Below are 18,928 nucleotides of genomic sequence, written 5' to 3'. Positions count from 1 at the left end.
TTTGTATGTGTGGGTCTTAGTTGTGTTTTAGGAATTATCAACCAAAGTTTTAATCATACAGAATTTTATTCACCTGTATTTAGATGTATTTCTTGAAACAATGACTACGTTCACATGCACATCAATATTCTGATATTAATCTGAATTTTTGCAATATTCTAAATAATATTGATTCACGTAAACACCACAATCCAATTGCCTGATTCAGATCAAGACAATACCCTGATGCCCCAAATTCAGATTTCCACCCCTGAAATATGCCTGTTTTAATCGGAAATTGGTTTCATGTAAACACCTTATTCAGAAAATCCATTGAAAGGAGATATATGCGCATGATCAGTCCTCAAGGAATTGTGGGTGCTAACAGATGCTTAGCTGTAGGCTAGGTATTCAGGAATGGCAACTCAGGCATACTTACAACAAACATGTATACAGGAATATTCTGATGCCTGTACGCATATAAACATTGCATTCAGAATATGGCTGCAAGCTGAAGATATAGACTTTTAAATGGAATTTGATGTGCATGTAACATAGTCAATGTTTAAGATATTAAAATACATAGATGTCAATAATTAACACATTTGTGTATGTGTGTGTGTGTGATTTGCAGAGCCAAATGCTGTCACCAATCTCACTGTCTCTATCAAAACCACATCATCTGTGTCTCTAACCTGGAATGAGCCACCTGGGAACAGGTCCTACTTTACAGTAAATTGGACTGGTGGCAGTGTGAATATCAGCAGTAACACTTCAAACACGTCTTACACTGTCACTGGTCTGACTGCTGGAGTGAAGTACACATTCACTGTTACTGCAGTTGCTGCAGATGGAACTACAGGAGCACCAACTCAAACCTCAGCATTCACAAGTAAATCCTGTACTGCTGATAAAGACAACCTTATTCATAAGACTGAATTTTAGATTAGATTGGACTGACTGAACACCTGAACGTGCTCAAAATACACTACTGTTGAAAATGAGTAATACATTTCTCTCTGTGTAATTCTGTCTCACTGTGTCTCTGTATATGTGGGCATTAGTAGTGTTTTAGTAATTATCAAATAGAGTTTTAATCATTCAGAATTTTATTCACCTGGATTTAGATGTATTTCTTGAAACAATGACTACGTTCACATGCACATCAATATTCTGATATTAATCTGAATTTTTGCAATATTCTAAATAGTATTGATTCACGTAAACGCCACAATCCGATTGCGCGATTCAGATCAAGACAATATTCTGATGCCCCAAATTCTGATTTCCACCCCTGGAATATGCCTGTTTTAAACAGAAATTGGTTTCATGTAAACACCTTATTCAGAAAATCCACCGAAAGGAGATATATGCGCATGATCAGTCCTCAAGGAATTGTGGGTGCTAACAGATGCTTAGCTGTAGGCTAAGTATTTAGGAATGGCAACTCAGGCATACTTACAACAAACATGTATACAGGAATATTCTGATGCCTGTACGCATATAAACATTGCATTCAGAATATGGCTGCAAGCTGAAGATATAGACTTTTAAATGGAATTTGATGTGCATGTAACATAGTCAATGTTTAAGGTATTAAAATACATAGGTGTCAATAATTAACACATTTGTGTGTGTGTGTGTGTGTGTGTGTGTGATTTGCAGAGCCAAATGCTGTCACCAATCTCACTGTCTCTATCAAAACCACATCATCTGTGTCTCTAACCTGGAATGAGCCACCTGGGAACAGGTCCTACTTTACAGTAAATTGGACTGGTGGCAGTGTGAATATCAGCAGTAACACTTCAAACACGTCTTACACTGTCACTGGTCTGACTGCTGGAGTGAAGTACACATTCACTGTTACTGCAGTTGCTGCAGATGGAACTACAGGAGCACCAACTCAAATCTCAGCATTCACAAGTAAATCCTGTACTGCTGATACAGACAACCTTATTCATTAGATTGATTAGATTGAATTTTAGATTAGATTGGACTGACTGAACACCTGAACGTGCTCAAAATACACTACTGTTGAAAATGAGTAATACATTTCTCTCTGTGTAATTCTATCTCACTGTGTCTCTGTATATGTGGGCCTTAGTAGTGTTTTAGTAATTATCAAATAGAGTTTTAATCATTCAGAGTTTTATACACCTGGATTTAGATGTATTTCTTGAAACAATGTTTAAGATATTAAAACACATAGATGTCAATAATTAACACATTTGAGTGTGTGTGTGTGTGTGTGTGTGTGTTTGTATGATTTGCAGAGCCAAATGCTGTCGCCAATCTCACTGTCTCTATCAAAACCACATCATCTGTGTCTCTAACCTGGAATGAGCCACCTGGGAACAGGTCCTACTTTACAGTAAATTGGACTGGTGGCAGTGTGAATAACAGCAGTAACACTTCAAACACGTCTTACACTGTCACTGGTCTGACTGCTGGAGTGAACTACACATTCACTGTTACTGCAGTTGCTGCAGATGGACAAACTGCAGGAGCACCAACTCAAACCTCAGCATTCACAAGTAAGTCCTGTACTGCTGATACAGACAGCCTTATTCATTAGACTGATTTAGATTGAAATTTAGATTAGATTGGACTGACTGAACACCTGAACCTGCCTAAATTACAGTACTGTTGAAAATGCATAATGCATTTCTCTCTGTGTAATTATATCTCACTGTGTCTCTGTATATAAGATAAGATGTACCTTTATTTATATGTGAGCTGTAGCTGTGTTTTAGTAGTTACAGTTTTGATCAGAGTTTTAATCATTCAGAATTTTATACACCCGGATTTAGATGCATTTGTTGAAGCAATGTTTAAGATATTAAAACACATAGATGTCAATAATTAACACATTTGTGTGTGTGTGTTTGTGTGTGTGTGTGTGTGTGTGTGTGTGTGTGTGTGGTTCACTGTGCCAGGTGCTGTCGCCAGTCTCACTGTGTCTAACAAAACTACATCATCTGTGTCTCTAACCTGGAATGAGCCACCTGGGAACAGGTCGTACTTTACAGTAAATTGGACTGGTGGCAGTGTGAATAACAGCAGTAACACTTCAAGCACGTCTTACACTGTCACTGGTCTGACTGCTGGAGTGAAGTACACATTCACTGTTACTGCAGTTGCTGCAGATGGACAAACTGCAGGAGCACCAACTCAAACCTCAGCATTCACAAGTAAGTCCTGTACTGCTGATACAGACAATCTTATTCATTAGATTGATTAGATTGAATTTTAGATTAGATTGGACTGACTGAACACCTGAACCTGCCTAAATTACAGTACTGTTGAAAATGCATAATGCATTTCTCTCTGTGTAATTATATCCCACTGTGTCTTTGTATGTGTGGGTCTTAGTTGTGTTTTAGGAATTATCAACCAAAGTTTTAATCATACAGAATTTTATTCACCTGGATTTACATGTATTTCTTGAAACAATGACTACGTTCACATGCACATCAATATTCTGATATTAATCTGAATTTTTGCAATATTCTAAATAGTATTGATTCACGTAAACACCACAATCCAATTGCCTGATTCAGATCAAGACAATATTCCGATGCCCCAAATTCTGATTTCCACCCCTGGAATATGCCTGTTTTAATCGGAAATTGGTTTCATGTAAACACCTTATTCAGAAAATCCATTGAAAGGAGATATATGCGCATGATCAGTCCTCAAGGAATTGTGGGTGCTAACAGATGCTTAGCTGTAGGCTAGGTATTCAGGAATGGCAACTCAGGCATACTTACAACAAACATGTATACAGGAATATTCTGATGCCTGTACGCATATAAACATTGCATTCAGAATATGGCTGCAAGCTGAAGATATAGACTTTTAAATGGAATTTGATGTGCATGTAACATAGTCAATGTTTAAGATATTAAAATACATAGATGTCAATAATTAACACATTTGTGTGTGTGTGTGTGTGATTTGCAGAGCCAAATGCTGTCACCAATCTCACTGTCTCTATCAAAACCACATCATCTGTGTCTCTAACCTGGAATGAGCCACCTGGGAACAGGTCCTACTTTACAGTAAATTGGACTGGTGGCAGTGTGAATATCAGCAGTAACACTTCAAACACGTCTTACACTGTCACTGGTCTGACTGCTGGAGTGAAGTACACATTCACTGTTACTGCAGTTGCTGCAGATGGAACTACAGGAGCACCAACTCAAACCTCAGCATTCACAAGTAAATCCTGTACTGCTGATAAAGACAACCTTATTCATAAGATTGAATTTTAGATTAGATTGGACTGACTGAACACTTGAACGTGCTCAAAATACACTACTGTTGAAAATGAGTAATACATTTCACTCTGTGTAATTCTATCTCACTGTGTCTCTGTATATGTGGGCCTTAGTAGTGTTTTAGTAATTATCAAATAGAGTTTTAATCATTCAGAGTTTTATACACCTGGATTTAGATGTATTTCTTGAAACAATGTTTAAGATATTAAAACACATAGATGTCAATAATTAACACATTTGTGTGTGTGTGTGTGTGTGTGTGTGTGTGTGTGTGTGTGTTTGTATGATTTGCAGAGCCAAATGCTGTCGCCAATCTCACTGTCTCTATCAAAACCACATCATCTGTGTCTCTAACCTGGAATGAGCCACCCGGGAACAGGTCCTACTTTACAGTAAATTGGACTGGTGGCAGTGTGAATAACAGCAGTAACACTTCAAACACGTCTTACACTGTCACTGGTCTGACTGCTGGAGTGAAGTACACATTCACTGTTACTGCAGTTGCTGCAGATGGACAAACTGCAGGAGCACCAACTCAAATCTCAGCATTCACAAGTAAATCCTGTACTGCTGATACAGACAACCTTATTCATTAGATTGATTAGATTGAATTTTAGATTAGATTGGACTGACTGAACACCTGAACGTGCTCAAAATACACTACTGTTGAAAATGAGTAATACATTTCTCTCTGTGTAATTCTATCTCACTGTGTCTCTGTATATGTGGGCCTTAGTAGTGTTTTAGTAATTATCAAATAGAGTTTTAATCATTCAGAGTTTTATACACCTGGATTTAGATGTATTTCTTGAAACAATGTTTAAGATATTAAAACACATAGATGTCAATAATTAACACATTTGAGTGTGTGTGTGTGTGTGTGTGTGTGTGTGTTTGTATGATTTGCAGAGCCAAATGCTGTCGCCAATCTCACTGTCTCTATCAAAACCACATCATCTGTGTCTCTAACCTGGAATGAGCCACCTGGGAACAGGTCCTACTTTACAGTAAATTGGACTGGTGGCAGTGTGAATAACAGCAGTAACACTTCAAACACGTCTTACACTGTCACTGGTCTGACTGCTGGAGTGAACTACACATTCACTGTTACTGCAGTTGCTGCAGATGGACAAACTGCAGGAGCACCAACTCAAACCTCAGCATTCACAAGTAAATCCTGTACTGCTGATAAAGACAACCTTATTCATAAGATTGAATTTTAGATTAGATTGGACTGACTGAACACTTGAACGTGCTCAAAATACACTACTGTTGAAAATGAGTAATACATTTCACTCTGTGTAATTCTATCTCACTGTGTCTCTGTATATGTGGGCCTTAGTAGTGTTTTAGTAATTATCAAATAGAGTTTTAATCATTCAGAGTTTTATACACCTGGATTTAGATGTATTTCTTGAAACAATGTTTAAGATATTAAAACACATAGATGTCAATAATTAACACATTTGTGTGTGTGTGTGTGTGTGTGTGTGTTTGTATGATTTGCAGAGCCAAATGCTGTCGCCAATCTCACTGTCTCTATCAAAACCACATCATCTGTGTCTCTAACCTGGAATGAGCCACCCGGGAACAGGTCCTACTTTACAGTAAATTGGACTGGTGGCAGTGTGAATAACAGCAGTAACACTTCAAACACGTCTTACACTGTCACTGGTCTGACTGCTGGAGTGAAGTACACATTCACTGTTACTGCAGTTGCTGCAGATGGACAAACTGCAGGAGCACCAACTCAAATCTCAGCATTCACAAGTAAATCCTGTACTGCTGATACAGACAACCTTATTCATTAGATTGATTAGATTGAATTTTAGATTAGATTGGACTGACTGAACACCTGAACGTGCTCAAAATACACTACTGTTGAAAATGAGTAATACATTTCTCTCTGTGTAATTCTATCTCACTGTGTCTCTGTATATGTGGGCCTTAGTAGTGTTTTAGTAATTATCAAATAGAGTTTTAATCATTCAGAGTTTTATACACCTGGATTTAGATGTATTTCTTGAAACAATGTTTAAGATATTAAAACACATAGATGTCAATAATTAACACATTTGAGTGTGTGTGTGTGTGTGTGTGTGTGTGTTTGTATGATTTGCAGAGCCAAATGCTGTCGCCAATCTCACTGTCTCTATCAAAACCACATCATCTGTGTCTCTAACCTGGAATGAGCCACCTGGGAACAGGTCCTACTTTACAGTAAATTGGACTGGTGGCAGTGTGAATAACAGCAGTAACACTTCAAACACGTCTTACACTGTCACTGGTCTGACTGCTGGAGTGAACTACACATTCACTGTTACTGCAGTTGCTGCAGATGGACAAACTGCAGGAGCACCAACTCAAATCTCAGCATTCACAAGTAAATCCTGTACTGCTGATACAGACAACCTTATTCATTAGATTGATTAGATTGAATTTTAGATTAGATTGGACTGACTGAACACCTGAACGTGCTCAAAATACACTACTGTTGAAAATGAGTAATACATTTCTCTCTGTGTAATTCTGTCTCACTGTGTCTCTGTATATGTGGGCATTAGTAGTGTTTTAGTAATTATCAAATAGAGTTTTAATCATTCAGAATTTTATTCACCTGGATTTAGATGTATTTCTTGAAACAATGACTACGTTCACATGCACATCAATATTCTGATATTAATCTGAATTTTTGCAATATTCTAAATAGTATTGATTCACGTAAACGCCACAATCCGATTGCGCGATTCAGATCAAGACAATATTCTGATGCCCCAAATTCAGATTTCCACCCCTGGAATATGCCTGTTTTAATCGGAAATTGGTTTCATGAAAACACCTTATTCAGAAAATCCACCGAAAGGAGATATATGCGCATGATCAGTCCTCAAGGAATTGTGGGTGCTAACAGATGCTTAGCTGTAGGCTAGGTATTCAGGAATGGCAACTCAGGCATACTTACAACAAACATGTATACAGGAATATTCTGATGCCTGTACGCATATAAACATTGCATTCAGAATATGGCTGCAAGCTGAAGATATAGACTTTTAAATGGAATTTGATGTGCATGTAACATAGTCAATGTTTAAGATATTAAAATACATAGATGTCAATAATTAACACATTTGTGTGTGTGTGTGTGTGATTTGCAGAGCCAAATGCTGTCACCAATCTCACTGTCTCTATCAAAACCACATCATCTGTGTCTCTAACCTGGAATGAGCCACCTGGGAACAGGTCCTACTTTACAGTAAATTGGACTGGTGGCAGTGTGAATATCAGCAGTAACACTTCAAACACGTCTTACACTGTCACTGGTCTGACTGCTGGAGTGAAGTACACATTCACTGTTACTGCAGTTGCTGCAGATGGAACTACAGGAGCACGAACTCAAACCTCAGCATTCACAAGTAAATCCTGTACTGCTGATAAAGACAACCTTATTCATAAGATTGAATTTTAGATTAGATTGGACTGACTGAACACTTGAACGTGCTCAAAATACACTACTGTTGAAAATGAGTAATACATTTCACTCTGTGTAATTCTATCTCACTGTGTCTCTGTATATGTGGGCCTTAGTAGTGTTTTAGTAATTATCAAATAGAGTTTTAATCATTCAGAGTTTTATACACCTGGATTTAGATGTATTTCTTGAAACAATGTTTAAGATATTAAAACACATAGATGTCAATAATTAACACATTTGTGTGTGTGTGTGTGTGTGTGTGTGTGTGTGTGTTTGTATGATTTGCAGAGCCAAATGCTGTCGCCAATCTCACTGTCTCTATCAAAACCACATCATCTGTGTCTCTAACCTGGAATGAGCCACCCGGGAACAGGTCCTACTTTACAGTAAATTGGACTGGTGGCAGTGTGAATAACAGCAGTAACACTTCAAACACGTCTTACACTGTCACTGGTCTGACTGCTGGAGTGAAGTACACATTCACTGTTACTGCAGTTGCTGCAGATGGACAAACTGCAGGAGCACCAACTCAAATCTCAGCATTCACAAGTAACTCCTGTACTGCTGATACAGACAACCTTATTCATTAGATTGATTAGATTGAATTTTAGATTAGATTGGACTGACTGAACACCTGAACGTGCTCAAAATACACTACTGTTGAAAATGAGTAATACATTTCTCTCTGTGTAATTCTATCTCACTGTGTCTCTGTATATGTGGGCCTTAGTAGTGTTTTAGTAATTATCAAATAGAGTTTTAATCATTCAGAGTTTTATACACCTGGATTTAGATGTATTTCTTGAAACAATGTTTAAGATATTAAAACACATAGATGTCAATAATTAACACATTTGAGTGTGTGTGTGTGTGTGTGTGTGTGTGTTTGTATGATTTGCAGAGCCAAATGCTGTCGCCAATCTCACTGTCTCTATCAAAACCACATCATCTGTGTCTCTAACCTGGAATGAGCCACCTGGGAACAGGTCCTACTTTACAGTAAATTGGACTGGTGGCAGTGTGAATAACAGCAGTAACACTTCAAGCACGTCTTACACTGTCACTGGTCTGACTGCTGGAGTGAACTACACATTCACTGTTACTGCAGTTGCTGCAGATGGACAAACTGCAGGAGCACCAACTCAAATCTCAGCATTCACAAGTAAATCCTGTACTGCTGATACAGACAACCTTATTCATTAGATTGATTAGATTGAATTTTAGATTAGATTGGACTGACTGAACACCTGAACGTGCTCAAAATACACTACTGTTGAAAATGAGTAATACATTTCTCTCTGTGTAATTCTGTCTCACTGTGTCTCTGTATATGTGGGCATTAGTAGTGTTTTAGTAATTATCAAATAGAGTTTTAATCATTCAGAATTTTATTCACCTGGATTTAGATGTATTTCTTGAAACAATGACTACGTTCACATGCACATCAATATTCTGATATTAATCTGAATTTTTGCAATATTCTAAATAGTATTGATTCACGTAAACGCCACAATCCGATTGCGCGATTCAGATCAAGACAATATTCTGATGCCCCAAATTCAGATTTCCACCCCTGGAATATGCCTGTTTTAATCGGAAATTGGTTTCATGAAAACACCTTATTCAGAAAATCCACCGAAAGGAGATATATGCGCATGATCAGTCCTCAAGGAATTGTGGGTGCTAACAGATGCTTAGCTGTAGGCTAGGTATTCAGGAATGGCAACTCAGGCATACTTACAACAAACATGTATACAGGAATATTCTGATGCCTGTACGCATATAAACATTGCATTCAGAATATGGCTGCAAGCTGAAGATATAGACTTTTAAATGGAATTTGATGTGCATGTAACATAGTCAATGTTTAAGATATTAAAATACATAGATGTCAATAATTAACACATTTGTGTGTGTGTGTGTGATTTGCAGAGCCAAATGCTGTCACCAATCTCACTGTCTCTATCAAAACCACATCATCTGTGTCTCTAACCTGGAATGAGCCACCTGGGAACAGGTCCTACTTTACAGTAAATTGGACTGGTGGCAGTGTGAATATCAGCAGTAACACTTCAAACACGTCTTACACTGTCACTGGTCTGACTGCTGGAGTGAAGTACACATTCACTGTTACTGCAGTTGCTGCAGATGGAACTACAGGAGCACCAACTCAAACCTCAGCATTCACAAGTAAATCCTGTACTGCTGATAAAGACAACCTTATTCATAAGATTGAATTTTAGATTAGATTGGACTGACTGAACACTTGAACGTGCTCAAAATACACTACTGTTGAAAATGAGTAATACATTTCACTCTGTGTAATTCTATCTCACTGTGTCTCTGTATATGTGGGCCTTAGTAGTGTTTTAGTAATTATCAAATAGAGTTTTAATCATTCAGAGTTTTATACACCTGGATTTAGATGTATTTCTTGAAACAATGTTTAAGATATTAAAACACATAGATGTCAATAATTAACACATTTGTGTGTGTGTGTGTGTGTGTGTGTGTGTGTGTGTTTGTATGATTTGCAGAGCCAAATGCTGTCGCCAATCTCACTGTCTCTATCAAAACCACATCATCTGTGTCTCTAACCTGGAATGAGCCACCCGGGAACAGGTCCTACTTTACAGTAAATTGGACTGGTGGCAGTGTGAATAACAGCAGTAACACTTCAAACACGTCTTACACTGTCACTGGTCTGACTGCTGGAGTGAAGTACACATTCACTGTTACTGCAGTTGCTGCAGATGGACAAACTGCAGGAGCACCAACTCAAATCTCAGCATTCACAAGTAACTCCTGTACTGCTGATACAGACAACCTTATTCATTAGATTGATTAGATTGAATTTTAGATTAGATTGGACTGACTGAACACCTGAACGTGCTCAAAATACACTACTGTTGAAAATGAGTAATACATTTCTCTCTGTGTAATTCTATCTCACTGTGTCTCTGTATATGTGGGCCTTAGTAGTGTTTTAGTAATTATCAAATAGAGTTTTAATCATTCAGAGTTTTATACACCTGGATTTAGATGTATTTCTTGAAACAATGTTTAAGATATTAAAACACATAGATGTCAATAATTAACACATTTGAGTGTGTGTGTGTGTGTGTGTGTGTGTGTGTGTGTGTGTGTGTTTGTATGATTTGCAGAGCCAAATGCTGTCGCCAATCTCACTGTCTCTATCAAAACCACATCATCTGTGTCTCTAACCTGGAATGAGCCACCTGGGAACAGGTCCTACTTTACAGTAAATTGGACTGGTGGCAGTGTGAATAACAGCAGTAACACTTCAAACACGTCTTACACTGTCACTGGTCTGACTGCTGGAGTGAACTACACATTCACTGTTACTGCAGTTGCTGCAGATGGACAAACTGCAGGAGCACCAACTCAAATCTCAGCATTCACAAGTAAATCCTGTACTGCTGATACAGACAACCTTATTCATTAGATTGATTAGATTGAATTTTAGATTAGATTGGACTGACTGAACACCTGAACGTGCTCAAAATACACTACTGTTGAAAATGAGTAATACATTTCTCTCTGTGTAATTCTGTCTCACTGTGTCTCTGTATATGTGGGCATTAGTAGTGTTTTAGTAATTATCAAATAGAGTTTTAATCATTCAGAATTTTATTCACCTGGATTTAGATGTATTTCTTGAAACAATGACTACGTTCACATGCACATCAATATTCTGATATTAATCTGAATTTTTGCAATATTCTAAATAGTATTGATTCACGTAAACGCCACAATCCGATTGCGCGATTCAGATCAAGACAATATTCTGATGCCCCAAATTCAGATTTCCACCCCTGGAATATGCCTGTTTTAATCGGAAATTGGTTTCATGAAAACACCTTATTCAGAAAATCCACCGAAAGGAGATATATGCGCATGATCAGTCCTCAAGGAATTGTGGGTGCTAACAGATGCTTAGCTGTAGGCTAAGTATTTAGGAATGGCAACTCAGGCATACTTACAACAAACATGTATACAGGAATATTCTGATGCCTGTACGCATATAAACATTGCATTCAGAATATGGCTGCAAGCTGAAGATATAGACTTTTAAATGGAATTTGATGTGCATGTAGCATAGTCAATGTTTAAGGTATTAAAATACATAGGTGTCAATAATTAACACATTTGTGTGTGTGTGTGTGTGTGTGTGTGTGATTTGCAGAGCCAAATGCTGTCACCAATCTCACTGTCTCTATCAAAACCACATCATCTGTGTCTCTAACCTGGAATGAGCCACCTGGGAACAAGTCCTACTTTACAGTAAATTGGACTGATGGCAGTGTGAATAACAGCAGTAACACTTCAAACACGTCTTACACTGTCACTGGTCTGACTGCTGGAGTGAACTACACATTCACTGTTACTGCAGTTGCTGCAGATGGACAAACTGCAGGAGCACCAACTCAAACCTCAGCCTTCACAAGTAAATCTTGTACTGCTGATACAGACAGCCTTATTCATTAGACTGATTTAGATTGAAATTTAGATTAGCTTGGACTGACTGAACACCTGAAGCTGCCTAAATTACAGTATTGTTGAAAATGCATAATGCATTTCTCTCTGTGTAATTATATCTCACTGTGTCTCTGTATATAAGATAAGATGTACCTTTATTTATATGTGAGCTGTAGCTGTGTTTTAGTAGTTACAGTTTTGATCAGAGTTTTAATCATTCAGAATTTTATACACCCGGATTTAGATGCATTTGTTGAAGCAATGTTTAAGGTATTAAAACATATAGATGTCAATAATTAACACATTTGTGTGTGTGTGTTTGTGTGTGTGTGTGTGTGTGTGTGTGTGTTTGTATGATTTGCAGAGCCAAATGCTGTCACCAGTCTCACTGTGTCTAACAAAACTACATCATCTCTGTCTCTAACCTGGAATGAGCCACCTGGGAACAGGTCGTACTTTACAGTAAATTGGACTGGTGGCAGTGTGAATAACAGCAGTAACACTTCAAGCACGTCTTACACTGTCACTGGTCTGACTGCTGGAGTGAACTACACATTCACTGTTACTGCAGTTGCTGCAGATTCACAAACTGCAGGAGCACCAAATCAAATCTCAGCATTCACAAGTAATTCCTGTAATACTGTTAACATGTTTATTTATTTTTATGTATATATTGAGGTGCAGCAAACTTTATATGTTCACAAAACTAATTTGTATAGACATCCTTGTCAGTATTTGCATTAAGTTTCCACATACTTGTACAACATCATTAATGTGAATCAGCATACTATGGAGAGAGCATGAGAGCAACTCTCTCTGTGCGATGTGCATTCAAAATAACAGCGTTGCTTAAGCTTAAGAATTACTGGATGATGATATCTGCAATTGTCTGAATATTTTTTTATATTACGTGACCGTCATCATCGCTCTACATGAGAATGATAAATCGGAAGGTCACAACGTAAAAGCAGAATGCTAAGGCACCTGCATCTCTTTTTAAGTTCTGACCTGTCTCTTAAAGCTGTTAAACAAGAAAAAAAAATACAGCATGGGTATTCATGGACCAAAATGTTAGAGTGTCAATTGGATTGGAGCCATGACAGAATTACTTTTAATGTAGCAACATTAAATACTTTTATTTTCTTCTGGAGTAAATTACATCTTCATAATATATGATGTTTCAGCAGATAATTAAACAAAGAGAATCAGTTGCTCTAAAATGCTACACAAATTTGGTTCTGTTACGCCACGGCCAGCAGATGGCACACCGGCACGGCTTCTGACTGGTCACGTGACTCTTTTGTTTTCGTTCGCTTCCCGCTTGGACACTGAATTAAGTTTGATCATGTCTCTGATTTGCCCCAGGTGTCCATGTTTTGAGTTAATTAGGTTTGTTATTTAAACCCCCCGTGTGACTGCGCCCATCGCGCAGTATTATAGTTGGTATAGTTTGTACCAAACGTCTGATGCGGTTCCCGTTTATGTTTGATTACGATAGTGAATGCGTTAGCATGTTAAGCGGTCTGGTTCCATGCCCTGCTCTAGTTTCAAGCCACGATACCAGTTTCTTGTTTTCCTGGTGAAGACCGCGTTTCCTGTGTTTATCTACTGTTAATAAAGACTTTGACCTGCACCTGCGTCCGCCTCCAGTCTACGTTACGTAACAGAATACTGCGCCCAAAATGCGGAAGCAGCAGGTAGCCATGAGCGCCGCCGAAAAAGCCAGGATTTGGGTGCTTTACCGTGCGTCCCTGGAGATGAGCAAACAGCTCGAAGAGGAAATTGCTCAGTGCAAAGCCGAGCTGCGCGCCGCGTCATCCCTCGCGCCATTTACCCCGTCCCCGCCGCCAAAGAGCGACGCCGTGCAACACAGCCAGCAAAGTGACCTGAGCATCTGGGGTTTCCCACTGCAGGGGAATTGCACCACACTGCGCAGTCCAGAGGTGAAGGCTGGCCCAGAAATTTTTTTGGGGGGGGGGCAATGAGGACAGCAGAGCTCCAGCCTGAGGCCTACGGGGAGGTCTCAGCTGTGGAGCTCCCACCTGAGGTCAACATGGCGACCTCAGAGGGACAGCTTGAGGCGGCTGTGGAGGCCGTCCCGCTGCCCTGCCCGGCCGAGGAGGCAGTCCCGCTGTCCAGCCCAACAGAGGAGGCCGTCCTGTTGCCCTGCACAGCCGAGGAAGCTGTCCTGCTGTCCAGCCCAACAGAGGAGGCTGTCCCGCTGCCCTGCACAGCCGAGGAAGCTGTCCTGCTGCCCTGCCCGGCCGAGGAGGCCGCCCAGTCCTCCAGTCCCACTGGGGACGCCGCCCAGCCCTCCAGTGCCGCCGGGGGCGGCGCCCAGCGTCCCAGAGCCGCTGGGGGCGGTGCCCAGCGTTCCAGGGGCGGCACCCAGCGTCCCAGTGCCGCCGGGGGCGGCGCCCTGCAATTCCAGAGCCGGCACCCAGCGTTCCAGAGCCGCCGGGGGCGGCACCCTGCGTTCCAGAGCCGGTGCCCAGCGTTCCAGTACCACCGGGGGCGGTGCTCTGACTTTCAACCCTGGTGGGGGTGCTGCTCCGCCCCTCTGCTGCCCGACGGAGGCTGCCTCGCTTTCCGTGGCAGCGAGAGACAGCTCGCACAGGGGCCCGGGACCCCCATCGGAGGGGGGTTCTGTTATGCCACGGCCAGCAGATGGCACACCGGCACGGCTTCTGACTGGTCACGTGACTCTCTTGTTTTCGTTCGCTTCCCGCTTGGACACTGAATTAAGTTTGATCATGTCTCTGATTTGCCCCAGGTGTCCATGTTTTGGGTTAATTAGGTTTGTTATTTAAACCCCCCATGTGACTGCGCACATCGCGCAGTATTACAGTTGGTATAGTTTGTACCAAACGTCTGATGCGGTTCCCGTTTATGTTTGATTACGATAGTGAATGCGTTAGCATGTTAAGCGGTCTGGTTCCATGCCCTGCTCTAGTTTCAAGCCACGATACCAGTTTCTTGTTTTCCTGGTGAAGACCGCGTTTCCTGTGTTTATCTACTGTTAATAAAGACTTTGACCTGCACCTGCATCCGCCTCCAGTCTACGTTACATAACAGGTTCAGACAATAAAGAGATGAAATTCTGAAATTCAGAGCCTGAGACTGTTAGAAATCTCTCAGTAGTTAATAAGACAAGATAATACTTTATTAATCTCCAGATGGAGAAATTAGGGTCACAGCAGCAGCAAAAAAAATAAGGAAGAAATAAGAGATAGTAAGGAGAACAATTCAGGTATATATAAATAGTATATACAAGTTGTATAAATATGTATAGGCCTAAGTGCAAATTCTATATACATTTTATGTATGTATATATATATATATTATACACACACACATGAGCTAGGCACATATACAGTTAATGTTGATAATGTTGCATCCTCTATAATACTGTACTGGACTGAGCAAATTGAAGTCTCCCATTATGTGATCAAAGTTGTACTCAAAAAGCTTGATGTTATAAGAGATGTTATAAGTATACCATTACTAAGTTACTATTAAATGTTTGTTTCATGTAGATTAATATATTTTCCTAACACAATGGCCTCTAACCTGTACTCGCAGAACCTGATGCTGCAAGTGACCTCAGAGTAACTGAAATTACAACAAGCTCATTGTTTCTGAACTGGACTGAACCAATAGGAGAAAAATCTTTCTTTAAAGTACAGTGGAGCAATGACAGCATCACTTTGAATTCAATAACCTCAAACAGGTTCTTTAACATTGCTAATCTCAATCCTGGCGTCAATTACACCATCCTGATATCTGCTGTTGTTGCAGACAGTATAACAGAAGGAGAAGCAGTTGGTCTTTCAGTCTATACAAGTATGTTTTAGAGAATTGTGTTCTCATTTGATGACAAAAGGAATTTCTGAACAAAGTTAATGTTAATGCACTTCTTTTACCTTCACAGAGCCTGAGACTGTTAGCAGTCTCACAATACTTAATGTTACAAACTCCTCTATATTACTGGACTGGACTGAGGCAATGGGCAAAATCTCCCATTATGTAATCCAATATGAGAATTTCAGTACGACAATCAATAAGACTACTGAAATCACTGGGATTAACATAACTAATCTGACTCCTGGAGTGCAGTACACATTCAAAGTGTTTGCCGTTGCTGCAGATAATAAAACAGAAGGAAATTACAGCTGCATTTCAGCCTACACAAGTAAGACGTAACTTAGAAATATTGACTGAATATCATAAGTAATTTGGTATTTGGACTGTATGGTGGTGCAGCAGGTAGCTTTGCTTGATGTCCACAGTTCCATGCTGTATTCAGGTTACTGTCTGTTTATTTCAGCCTACACAAGTAAGACGGAACTTAGAAATATTGACTGAATATCATAAGTAATTTGGTATTAGAACTGTATTGTGGTGCAGCAGGTAGCTTTGAATGATGTCCACAGTTCCATGCTGTATTCAGGTTACTGTCTGTTTAGAGTTTCTATACATGTTCTCCATGTACCTGTGTGGTTATTTTACTCCCAGAGCTTGATGTTATAAAAGATGTTATAAGCATTCCATTAGTAAATTACTATTAAATGTTTGTTTCATGTAGATTAATATATTTTCCTAACACAATGGCCTCTAACCTGTACTCACAGAACCTGATGCTGCAAGTGACCTCAGTGTAACTGAAATTACAACAAGTTCATTGCTTGTGAACTGGACTGAACCAATAGGAGAAAAATCTTTCTTTAAAGTACAGTGGAGTAATGACAGCATCACCTTGAATTCAACAACCTCAAACAGGTTCTTTAACATTACTAATCTCAATCCTGGATTCAGTTACACCATCCTGATATCTGCTGTTGCTGCAGACAATATAACAGAAGGAGAAGCAGTTGGTCTTTCAGTCTATACAAGTATGTTTTAGAGAATTGTGTTCTCATTTGATGACAAATTTAATTTCTGAACAAAGTTTATGTTAATCTACTTCTTTTGCCTTCACAGAGCCTGATACTGTTAGCAATCTCACAGTAGTTCATATTGCAACATCCTCTATATTACTGAACTGGACTGAGGCAATGGGCAAAATCTCCCATTATGTAATCCAATATGAGAATTTCTGTACAACAATCAATAAGACTACTGAAATCACTGGGATTAACATAACTAATCTGGCTCCTGGAGTGCAGTACACATTCAAAGTGTTTGCAGTTGCTGCAGATAATAAAACAGAAGGAAATTACAGCTGCATTTCAGCCTACACAAGTAAGACGTAACTTAGAAATATTGACTGAATATCATAAGTAATTCGGTATTTGGACTGTATGGTGGTGCAGCAGGTAGCTTTGCATGATGTCCACAGTTCCATGCTGTGTTCAGGTTTCTGTCTGTTTAGAGTTTTTATACATGTTCTCCATGTATCTGTGTGGATATTTTCATGTTTCCCTTTTTAGTGCCACCTCCCAAAACCATGCTAGTGGGTTGGCTGGCTAATTTAAATTGCCCCTGTGTGTGAATGTCTGTGTTCCCCCTGATGGACTGGCATTAGATCTAGAGTGTATTCCCATCTTGTGCCCAATGTCCTCGGCATAGGCTTTGGATTCACCACAACCCTGTCCAGGATAACATACTCATTGAAGAAGAGTCGATCCATGAAATTTGTAATTAGCTGTTTGTTTCATGTAGATTTTTGTGGTTTTCTAACACAATGGCCTCTAACCTGTACTCGCAGAACCTGATGCTGCAAGTGACCTCAGTGTAACTGAAATTACAACAAGTTCATTGCTTGTGAACTGGACTGAACCAATAGGAGAAAAATCTTTCTTTAAAGTACAGTGGAGTAATGACAGCATCACCTTGAATTCAACAACCTCAAACAGGTTCTTTAACATTACTAATCTCAATCCTGGATTCAGTTACACCATCCTGATATCTGCTGTTGCTGCAGACAATATAACAGAAGGAGAAGCAGTTGGTCTTTCAGTCTATACAAGTATGTTTTAGAGAATTGTGTTCTCATTTGATGACAAATTTAATTTCTGAACAAAGTTTATGTTAATCTACTTCTTTTGCCTTCACAGAGCCTGATACTGTTAGCAATCTCACAGTAGTTCATATTGCAACATCCTCTATATTACTGAACTGGACTGAGGCAATGGGCAAAATCTCCCATTATGTAATCCAATATGAGAATTTCTGTACAACAATCAATAAGACTACTGAAATCACTGGGATTAACATAACTAATCTGGCTCCTGGAGTGCAGTACACATTCAAAGTGTTTGCAGTTGCTGCAGATAATAAAACAGAAGGAAATTACAGCTGCATTTCAGCCTACACAAGTAAGACGTAACTTAGAAATATTGACTGAATATCATAAGTAATTCGGTATTTGGACTGTATGATGGTGCAGCAGGTAGCTTTGCATGATGTCCACAGTTCCATGCTGTGTTCAGGTTTCTGTCTGTTTAGAGTTTTTATACATGTTCTCCATGTATCTGTGTGGATATTTTCATGTTTCCCTTTTTAGTGCCACCTCCCAAAACCATGCTAGTGGGTTGGCTGGCTAATTTAAATTGCCCCTGTGTGTGAATGTCTGTGTTCCCCCTGATGGACTGGCATTAGATCTAGAGTGTATTCCCATCTTGTGCCCAATGTCCTCGGCATAGGCTTTGGATTCACCACAACCCTGTCCAGGATAACATACTCATTGAAGAAGAGT

The 18,928-nt window shown here is 39.5% G+C and overlaps 2 protein-coding genes across 2 annotated transcripts; both read left to right on the top strand.

Moving 5' to 3' along the window:
* The first annotated feature begins 332 nt into the window (after window positions 1-332).
* LOC128618430 (receptor-type tyrosine-protein phosphatase H-like) lies at window positions 333-12,240 on the top strand. Its single transcript, XM_053642018.1, has 16 exons — window positions 333-357; window positions 614-871; window positions 1,645-1,902; window positions 2,253-2,513; window positions 3,943-4,200; window positions 4,554-4,814; window positions 5,169-5,429; window positions 5,769-6,029; window positions 6,382-6,642; window positions 7,415-7,672; window positions 8,020-8,280; window positions 8,633-8,893; window positions 9,664-9,921; window positions 10,269-10,529; window positions 10,896-11,156; window positions 11,939-12,240. The coding sequence occupies exons 1-16, from the start codon at window positions 333-335 to the stop codon at window positions 12,238-12,240; spliced, it is 3,966 nt and encodes a 1,321-aa protein (XP_053497993.1).
* On the top strand, window positions 12,173-15,289 carry LOC128617798 (skin secretory protein xP2-like). The gene is made up of 2 exons (XM_053640938.1): window positions 12,173-12,199; window positions 12,596-15,289. Exon 2 carries the CDS (start codon window positions 14,213-14,215, stop codon window positions 14,969-14,971), a length of 759 nt encoding a protein of 252 aa, XP_053496913.1. The 5' UTR covers window positions 12,173-12,199; window positions 12,596-14,212; the 3' UTR covers window positions 14,972-15,289.
* Window positions 15,290-18,928: the final 3,639 nt, after the last annotated feature.

The sequence above is a fragment of the Ictalurus furcatus genome, chromosome 14 (assembly GCF_023375685.1).
Source record: "Ictalurus furcatus strain D&B chromosome 14, Billie_1.0, whole genome shotgun sequence".
Lineage (NCBI taxonomy): Eukaryota > Metazoa > Chordata > Actinopteri > Siluriformes > Ictaluridae > Ictalurus > Ictalurus furcatus.
The sequence above is the reverse complement of the archived record's forward strand: the minus strand, read 5'-3'. Positions and strand labels throughout refer to the sequence as shown.

What these genes read in the sequence shown, in the direction of transcription:
- LOC128618430 (XM_053642018.1), top strand. Translation starts at nt 333, where the DNA reads ATGATCAGTCCTCAAGGAATTGTGG. An exon ending in TCAAACCTCAGCATTCACAA is followed by an intron (nt 5,430 to 5,768) that starts GTAAATCCTGTA and finishes TATGATTTGCAG; the next exon opens with AGCCAAATGCTGTCGCCAAT. An exon ending in TCAAATCTCAGCATTCACAA is followed by an intron (nt 8,894 to 9,663) that starts GTAAATCCTGTA and finishes TGTGATTTGCAG; the next exon opens with AGCCAAATGCTGTCACCAAT.
- LOC128617798 (XM_053640938.1), top strand. Translation starts at nt 14,213, where the DNA reads ATGAGGACAGCAGAGCTCCAGCCTGAGGCCTACGGGGAGGTCTCAGCT.